Below are 10,127 nucleotides of genomic sequence, written 5' to 3' on the forward strand. Positions count from 1 at the left end.
AATGTTCGATCAAGTTTATCGATCACTGGTTTTTCGATAATATGATCGACATCCAATTCCATGAAAATCATTTTCACAAAATGTTGATCGATAACCAGTTTCCTTTCCTTGCCTTAAAGGATTAATCTTCTCTTCATAATTTATTTCGATCATTTGTTCGAATATCATTGTTCGATTAAATGTTCGATTCTTTCAGATAGCCTGTGTTCTTCATTGAAATATATACATACCCATGGTTTATCGATAACATTATGCACTATATATTTATCGATAAGATGTTCGATCATCAATGACTGAAGCTTCATTTCAATAACATTTAAATTATCGATAATCTGTTCGATCAATTATGTGATCGATCACTTATTCGATCATGCAATAATTTCCTCTTTCTATGATAATCTTAAAGTCAATGATCCAACACTTGATCGATAATTTTAGTGATCTACTTCGAAAAGTCTTCATTCTGGTTATCGATAACTGATCTATCATCAAGTAATCGATCACTTTTTCGATCAAACTAAACCAGAATGACATTTTGTTCTTCTTACTGATAAATGATTTCGGCACAAATCCTTGAATGATAGATTAGCTTTCTTTCTGTATTCAAGATTAAAGCACTCACACAAAACTCTCACTTGTTCTAAGTTTGAAATATGCAGATTAATGAAAACGAGTGCAACGGCTCTTCAAACGGGATTACGTAGACTGCGACCTACAGTGTCAGAAACTCAGACGCATTAATGGCGGAGTTGTAAAACCTGAAACACGCAAACGAAGTCACAACGGCTAGAAGCCCTTCCGTCTAACGGCTATTTAACGATATCAACTATAAAAGGCGCGAAGAGGCATTAATGAAGGAATTGAATACCTGAACTACCACCTGCGATTATTTAGTTACACATTCAATACTCTGTTTTTCACTTTACTACTGAGCATCAGTGTTTATCATTGAATTCACTCTGTAAGAGAGCCATTCACTACTCTTATTAAAAACTTGAGAGACACTCAAGAGTGTGGACTCTTGAGAGGGGTTGTATCCTTACGGGAGTAAGGGGGAGTGATTGAGCGATTCAATTACTGTACCGAGGCACCAAGAGCCCTGTCGATCTTGGAAGATAGTGAAATACTCAGAGGTGTTCTGGGGACTGGAAGTAGGTCACGTGATTGAGACGACCAGTATAAATCTTGTGTCTCCTCTCTGTGGTTAAAATTCTCCTTACTCTGACTCTCTTTTTTATTCAATACTTGCACGCTTTTAGTTTTAATTTTTGTAACTCACCCAATTCACCCCCGCTTGGGTGAGATGTTTTTCTAACATTATATTGGAGTTGTAAAAATTTTCAAAAAAATGTAATTGTTAACCGTTATACTGAAGTTGAAAATTTTTACAACTTTAGTATAACGGTTAACAACTTTTATAATTCTGTTAACAACTTCAATATAGCAATTAACAATAAGTTTTCTGGGAAATTCAACAAGCTCTGGTGACTGGAAATAATTTTTTTTTGAAAATTTTTACAACTTGAGTATAACAACGGTCAACAACTTTTGTAACGCTATTAACAACTTTAGTATATTAGTTAACAACAGATTTTTTTGAAAAATTATATAAACTCAAAACCTGTTGTTAACTGCTATACTGAAGTTGTTAATAGGGTTACAAAAGTTGTTAACCGTTATGCTGAAGTTGTAAAATTTTCAAAAAAAAATGTTTCCGGTCGCCGGAGTTTGTTGAATTTCCCAGAAAAGTGTTGGTAATTGCTATACTGAAGTTGTTAATAGCATTACAAAAGTTGTTAACCGTTATATTGAAGTTGTAAAAATTTTCAAAAAAATTGTTTTCCGGTCGCCGGAGTTTGTTGAATTTCCCAGAAAACCTGTTGTTAATTGCTATATTGAAGTTGTTAATGGCGTTACAAAAGTTATTAACGGTTATATTGAAGTTGTAAAAATTTTCAAAAAAATTGTTTCCGGTCGCCGGAGTTTGTTGAATTTCCCAAAAAAGCTGTTGTTAATTACTATACTGAAGTTGTTAATAGCATTACAAAAGTTGTTAACCGTTATATTGAAGTTGTAAAAATTTTCAAAAAAAAAAATTCCGACCGACGGAGCTCCGGTGACCAATTGTCGGCTGGTCGCCGGAGGTCTGGTGACCAGCCGACCAATAGAGGCTGTGATATTTTAAAAATAATATTTAAAATGAAGGGCAATTTGGTCTTTTCCTTTCACATAATAATCTCAATTTGGTCTCATAGTACCAAAATGGGATTTCTTGAATTCAACGGACGTTTTTGGGCTTCTGAAGTTAAAGGTGCATTTTTCTGTCTTTTTCCCAAGATTTTTCTTGTCTTGATACCAGCTACACCAAAAAATATTTTTAAGTACTGAATGTACAAAAAAAAACTTAATAGTTACTAAATGCATAAGAAAATATTTTAATTTTTGAGATACTAAATACACTTAAAAAAAATACTTGAAACTATTAAATTTATTACAAAATATTTTAAAATATAGATACAGTGAAAAGAATATTTTAAGGTGTTACGTGTAACTTAACTCTAAAATTTAAAACCTATTCGTTTTTTGTGAATTTTTTCACTTGGTCACTGCTTTCTCTTTTTTTTTTTTAACCATCACTGCTTCCCCATAAAACGTTGTCTTTTTTTTTACCAAAAAAAAAATCTATCCTCCGGCTTCTTCGCACATTCTCTCTCTTCCGATTGGGGGCTTCTGCGTTTTGTACTGAAAAGTGCACTCACAAGCCTAACAGGTACCAAATACCAACAAGACCGAGGCACTATCCTCGGCTCACTTCCCTCGTCTTAATAAGGAAAGAAATCTTCCAGCGACATCTCTGATCTCTCTCCCTTCAAAATCCGACCTTTATTAAATTCGTCCTTATCCGCTTCTTCCATTTCCTTTCATCGAAATTTCTTTGCCTCTGTCTCCTTTTGGATCTCCCCAACACGCTCCTTCCGTAACTAGGGTTTCTCCTGGGCTCTTTGCTAAATTTAGCTAAATGCCTGCTGATTTTCCTCAGCGTGTGTCCCTCTCCTATTAGGCCCGTCCTCTTGCTTTTGTTTCCCTCAAAGATACCCAAAAGCTGCTTATATAGGCAGTCCTTCCTCCAAACTTTGCATTTGTTTTCTGCCGATTTTCTCTTGTCTTTTTAGGTGGGCTTCTTCCGTTTTGGTTGGTTTATTAATTCTGTGTCTCGTATCTCCGTTGATAAAACTATTTTTTCGGTTTTTCCTTCCTGGTTGAAGTTTTGCTAGTACGAATAAGGTGAATCTAATGGCGAGGGAGAAGATTCAGATTAAGAAGATCAACAACGCTACAGCGAGGCAAGTGACATTCTCCAAGCGACGCAGAGGCCTCTTCAAAAAGGCTGAGGAGCTTTCTGTCCTCTGTGATGCGGATGTTGGCCTCATAGTCTTCTCCTCAACTGGGAAGCTCTTTGAGTACTTCAGCACAAGGTCTCTCTCTCTCTCTCTCTATCTCCGCCCCTCCCTCTCTTTCTCCCAAAGTATGTCTCGAGTTGATGGGTTTCATTGCTTGGCTATTTGCATCACCGTTAGTATGTCTTGCTAATGTCGCAAGTGTTCAGAATAACCATAAAATAAACCTATATGAACATAGAAGCAGTATAGCCATTGCCATTCTTAACTGGAAAAAAAACTAGAAGTGCGCTGATGTTAAAACGTTGACGGGGAAGATGATGAATACTATTATACCGTGAAACTCAGACTTTTCATTTAATTTGTTTGGCAATTAAAACGAAAAGAGATGTGCCGAAGCTACAAACAATATGGCAGCTGGCAAATCTGATAGTGGTGAACTCTTGAAGAAATGCTGATATAAAAAGCTAATGTAAGATGGCAGGTCTACGAAGGTTGTAAAATATTTATGTAATAATGCTTCTGAAACGTCTCGGTGCAACTATTTATTAGACGGCAATACTAGTTTCCGTCTTATATGTTTTCAGCTTTTTTCTGATTCATTGTGTCGTACTCTTTCCTGCTTGATTATTTGATGTTTTTCACATACGTGATGGTCGCGGCTGGATGAAGAAAATGACGATAATACGTGAGCATGAGAATACATATTCGCAAACAGCCAACTAGAACTTGACGGACAATATTCATAGGATGTAGATAGCAAGGAAGCAACCTAACTTAAATAACTTGTTAAAGAAACTTAACTGCGATTAGGTTCATTATGATATTTGAAGGATGGGGAACTTTGATTACTTAGTTGAGAGACATATTCCCGTGTTTCTTGTTTGATACATTTAGAAGGTACACTATGATGCTTTGCTTTCATTTAAATCTGCCTTCATTGGTATGTTCGCTGGCAAAAAATAATTAGAGGTGGTCGTGCTAAAGCAGCTATAGCTCAGCCATCTGCAATAATAATTCTCAACTTGGTTACCTTTATTCCTTCTCTTCTTTTTTCCTTCTTGTTTGTGGTCCTTAGAGAATATGTATGGCTCATTTGCTGTGGATAACTGTTGCCAACATTTTTATCAAGTGCTTATTAGAATCCTAAAAGCCACTCAGAGGGAAGATTTTCTGACTGAAACATTGAAAAATGTGATTATAAATATAGTGGGAGCACTCGGTGCGCAGTACCCTTATAGTTAGGCATGTGTTATGCATTATCAGCATATATCAAGTCTGCAGAAGAAGCATTTCACCGCCATTTTTTAATCTTAATTATTTTAATGCATCTCAGTGGAGGTTTGAATCTGCACCCACAAACTATCTTCAGACCTTACGAACAGATCTGACTTGATTAGATGGCTAGCACTATTCACAACTTCCAAAAATTCATGATCTTAACCATAGCTTAATGCATTTGAATGAACTAGCTGCGCTAGTCTCTTAAAGATAGCCTTCCATAATGCCAAACCTTGAGACCCAAGTGCTAGAAATACAGCTATGATTATGTCTTATTTGGATCTGAGGCATAGATGATTATTCCTCAAAAAGATTGCCTCGAGTTTGTCATTATGTTATGTAACCCTATTATTAATTATTCCTATGACTCTAATATATTTTTTGTCTATTCATATTCATTTTGCCTTTTGTGTTCCGCTTGGTTTACCATCATTTTGCACCAAATACGTCCTTGCCTTGTAAGTGATTGTGCTTGAGTACTCCCGGAATTTCTCGCTGCCTCAGCTTACTTTTATGTTCTTGACCAGCAATCAAGTGTGAAATTTTCATAATAACTTCTTGAAGCCGCCTGAGTAATTTACGGCTGACATTAAGCGGTAAGTCTACCAAAAAATATGTCCCCCCCCCCCCCCCGGGATGGGGCAATAAATGAAGGGAATATAATTTGGAAGCTGAATTCAGCGGAATGCGAGGAGGGGAGAAGAATGGGACAATATGGGCATTGTGTCACAAATGTCAAAACGAATCTCATGGCATTAGTTCAATGTCGAAATAGAATGCAAGTGACAGTAATAATACATATCAAAGAGAGGTCCAATTTAGTGGTGGAGGGATGAAATTATTACATCATAATAATTATGCAAACCGTGAGTAATTCTAAATGGAAAGCATGAATTTTGATGTTCGTTGTCCATTTTTGGTTTTTGCGGTATAAATGTAAAGCTATATATTTCCGTCATATGTTAAGGCAGCTTAGAGTAGTAAACGTGCATCTAGAATTTGTCTTCTCACATGGGTGAATTCCAGAATGTGACTATGATTCTCTGTCTGTCTTTTGAAGCAAAAAGGAACTACTCGGCAAATATCATCTGCAGTCGAAGAACTTAACAAAACCAGGACCACCGTCTCTTGAATTCCAGGTCCGTTTTCTGTACTCTGCTATACATGTTTTACGCGAGCATAATATGATAGAAATTCGGGTTTGTGGAAAACTGCAACTCGTTCTAATGGAGGCGTCCCGATTGCATTCCTTTTTACGTTATTTATGACATATAATTGAAGTTGTTTGGGTCCTTCATCGATTGCCCCTTTCATGTTCATTGACAACCCTCAGCTGTGAGTTTCCTGCCTTCAATTCAAACTATATGGCTGAACCAAATACTGAAATATTTCTGAAATTCCTGTTAGTTGTATTCGTTTCCTGATAGACTATTTTTGCCTGATATTTTTTGCCGAACCAAATGCTACTTAATATTATTATATTATTTATCTCTTTGGTATATAGTTGAGATTATCTCAATGAAGTGGTGAATTCGACACAATGGGAGAGAATCCGCCCTCAGTTATCTGTGGGAAAAATAATGACCCTTGTGGTTGTCATAAGTTACTGGCGATGAATTGAAAAATGTGAAAAATGGAAAATGCTAAGATATATGGAAAAATCTTGAGAATTCTTAAAGTTTCTAGTACCAAACCCTTAGTTATATATGAATCCTCTGTTCTAGAAGGGTTGGTGATTTAAAGCTCTTTAACTTGTTTGTTTAAGTTTAGTCTCAATTTTGCCTAGTTGAAACATAGTTACACCAGCTTGAGCAAGGAAGTTGCTGAGAAGAGCCGTCAACTTAGGTGTATCCTCTCAATTCCTTCAAGTAGTTTTTTTTTTTTTCATGGTAATTGGAGTTAACATGTAACTTGAACCGTGTAGACAGATGAGAGGAGAAGATCTGCAAGGTTTGAACATCCGGGAATTGCAGCAACTAGAGAGGTCTCTCGAGTCCGGATGGGGCCGTGTAATAGAAAAGAAGGTCTTTTACTTTCATCCTGCGTTGTCCTCCTTAAATCATTGCCTTGATTGCTGGTCATACTCGATTTAAGCTAAGTCTTAAATGATTAATCTCAGGAAGAGAAGATAATGACTGAGATCAGTGATCTCAAGAGAAAGGTTAGTATCGGTGATTTCATTTTATATGAAGTCTGTTATTGGTACTTCTTTGGGTCCTTGTCTTGTTTTTTTGTAATTTAACCGTGAAACTCAGGGAATGGAGCTGATGGAAGAGAATGAGCTGTTAAAGCGTCAAGTATGGAATCCTTCTCTGGTTACTCCTCATTTTTTGCTTATGGAGAGACTTCTGCTAGAGTTTCTCGTTATCTTCTGCCGTTAAATCTTTTATCTGCGATTTCTAACAAAAATACCTGTGTGGACCCTAGGTGGAGCAATTATCTGATGGTAACAGGCTAGGTGGGGCCGAGTCTGACATCGTCAATAATGAGGAAGGTCAGTCATCAGAATCTATCACTGTCACGTGCAACTCCTCGGGACCCCCTCAAGACTGCGACAGCTCAGACACATCGCTCAAGCTGGGGTAAGTCCACTCCTGCAAAATTTCTGAGAAATCATTAACTACATAATAGGACTGCAAAGAACTACTAATTAGGTTCATTAGTGTTTAAGATCATGGGATTTGTCAAAAGATTTTACTAGATGGGGTTAATGCTATTTTTATTGCTGAAATTTAACTAGGTTTTGGTCTCGATTCTTAAAACTTGAAACGAGTAGTTTTGGTTATTGAAATTTTGTTTTAGGAATAAAAAATCTTTAGGCCGACGGGAATGATGTCAAATTTCAAGGATCAAAATGTTTGAGAACTAAATATGATATTAATCTTTTTTATTATTAACCTAATAATCTATCATCATTTCATTCCTGACTGGGCCTATGTTGGTGTGTTCACTAGTAAATTCTGTAAGAATTTATCATTTGTCCGCAATCCTGAAGAATTTGTTGGTTATAAACGGTTTTTCAAATTGAGAGCCATTTTATAACTTGAGCTTAGCACTTAACAATAAACTGCTATAATCAATTACTTTGCAGGTTACCATATGCTGGCTGAAGGTATTGCGTAAGATATCCTCATAAACCAAGAGAAACGAAGACTAAGGTATACATTACGAAAACTGAGGAGTTGTACTAGAAGTCCAGTACCTCAACTCCTCAAGATCTGTTAATATCAGTCGGAAGTTCAAGAAAGAAAAGGAACTAACATCACCGTACCACTTTCTCTTTTATTCTGTGATTATGACCCAAAATATTTGAAAAAGGTTTGGGAAACAAGAGATCTTCATCACATATTCTTCTGAAGATGCTTGTTACGTGATATTCCCAATGTGTAGATAGAAAAAGTACGTACAATGAGTATAATCATGGCGACTACGGACGAAATATTATCAAGACTAATCACCTTTTGATGCCAATAACCAATGTATCATTAGCCGGCAGCCATATTAATCAGGGAAAATTACCACACAAAAAAAAGACTAAAAATTGTGAGATGTTAGAATAAAAATTTTAATAAAAATTTGTTGTCATTTGTAAATTGTCTTGACAAGTTAATGTGTTGTCACGATTCTTGATATTAGATTTTATAGTTTTCATGGCTTTATTTGTAATTTTTTTTCTATTGGTACGTAAACGCAAACTTCAACCCTTTTATTACCGATGAACACGGGCATTCATAGGATTTCAGCTAATTAGATTCACATCTACTGTGTTTTCCCAGTTTATTCAATAAATGTCATCGGAAGTGATAAAAACTTCATATTCGTGCTAGTTAAATGGAATTCTCGTCAGGCCCGGAATTGGTCGCATATCTTCATGTTCATTGACATTGTCAATCCGTTCTATGGAACGTTCGGCGGTAACGAAGATTGAGCAGCAAAAATAAGATGTGGAAAGTAAAACCCGCTTGTTTCTAGCTTCCTAGAGTTTCCTGCTCTGGGATAAGATTGCTGATCATCCAATCTGGAAGGGGCGTGGTGAAGAACTGAGAGTGGCTTCATGTGGTCGGAGAGAAGCCGACGAGATGAAGCAAGGGGACATGTTCGATGTGTAATTATTGTGTGCTAGTATTACAGAGCTTGCGGGTGTCGTCCATATGGATAAATTTGCATTGTAAATTATTGGGCATTTCATTTATGTTCCTCTATTAATTGCTTTATAAGATGAAGAAATAGTAAAGGAGTCATGATTTGTATAATTGTATCAGCTACTGAAAAAGCTTCAGATTGAAAGTGATGAAAGAGGTCTCATTTCCACGGGCCAGACTCGTCTGAAGGAGCAAGGGAGCTCATTTTCGTCGACTTCGAGGTCCAGGTTCATCAATCCGGTGATCTAACTTTTGTCCCATATGATGCCACCGTTGCTTTCCTGCCAAGCATGAGAGCTTGTTTTTTTTTTACTTTTTTCTTTTTTTGCCCCTTAGGCACGATCCTCTTCGAGATACTGTCAAGCACTAAATATATGTTTCAAAACTTGTTTTGAAAAACATAATTAGTGTCTTTGGACCACTTATACTTAGCCGTAATGCTGGATTTGTGTAGCTAGCAAGGCTTAATTCTGACTTTCTAAATTTCAGATTCCACATACTTCATTCAAAAGTACTACCTCCGGTTCTAATTATAAAAGCTAGTTGACTAATTTGAGGAGATTAAGAAAGTAAGTTAAGTTAGTTATTTGTAATAAATGTGTTCTTTTTCCTAAAATATCCTTACTAATTAAGTTTATTGATTAGAACCACCATTATTAGAGGGATTACTTTGAAAAAAATAGATAAATATGAAAGATAAAATGAATTGAGGTTTTATAATTATGACCAAAACAAAAATCAAATGAGGTTTTATATTAAGAACCAGAAGTAGTATCAGATTTCATGAGACTGATGCATCTTTGTGGTTCATCGGAACCCCAGATAACACTAATGAACGCATGCATGCAAGCATTGAGCGCATGTATATGCACGTTTACGTGAATGTATAAGTTGGTACTTTTATGAATTTATAATTTAAGTAATAAAAGCCTCTTAAACTATATAAGCAAATTTCAAATTGCATCATGTGCTAATTGTGTATGGTAATTTTAATTTTAATAGTTTCCAAAGCATCATTAGAAAAAGTTTTGGCTTGCTGTTGGAAAGAAATATTAATAAATAACTTTTTTATTTAACTAAGCTGATTTTTTTTTAAAAGCTGAAGGATTGAGTTTGATTATTAGCCAGACTCGCATAAAAACTATCGAAAAAACTAATAAGTTAATAAGAAAGAATCCTGATTAAATCTGATTAAAATATCAAAATTCAAATTAAGGTCTACACTTTTAATAAATCCCTAATTAAGCTAATAGGCCTTATTGGAAATTTTTAAATATTGTTAAAAGACTAAAATATCCTTTTATAA

The 10,127-nt window shown here is 35.7% G+C and overlaps 1 protein-coding gene across 1 annotated transcript; it reads left to right on the forward strand.

Annotated features, from left to right (window-relative positions):
• Nucleotides 1–2,790: 2,790 nt before the first annotated feature.
• LOC114757957 (MADS-box protein SVP-like) lies at nt 2,791–8,055 on the forward strand. Its single transcript, XM_028946941.1, has 9 exons — nt 2,791–3,173; nt 3,267–3,476; nt 5,740–5,818; nt 6,466–6,524; nt 6,604–6,703; nt 6,799–6,840; nt 6,935–6,976; nt 7,107–7,261; nt 7,771–8,055. The coding sequence occupies exons 2-9, from the start codon at nt 3,295–3,297 to the stop codon at nt 7,787–7,789; spliced, it is 678 nt and encodes a 225-aa protein (XP_028802774.1). The 5' UTR covers nt 2,791–3,173; nt 3,267–3,294; the 3' UTR covers nt 7,790–8,055.
• Nucleotides 8,056–10,127: the final 2,072 nt, after the last annotated feature.

Source organism: Neltuma alba, unplaced genomic scaffold (assembly GCF_004799145.2).
Source record: "Neltuma alba isolate B1F8T4 unplaced genomic scaffold, ASM479914v2 tig00010657_pilon, whole genome shotgun sequence".
Taxonomy (NCBI): Eukaryota; Viridiplantae; Streptophyta; class Magnoliopsida; order Fabales; family Fabaceae; genus Neltuma; species Neltuma alba.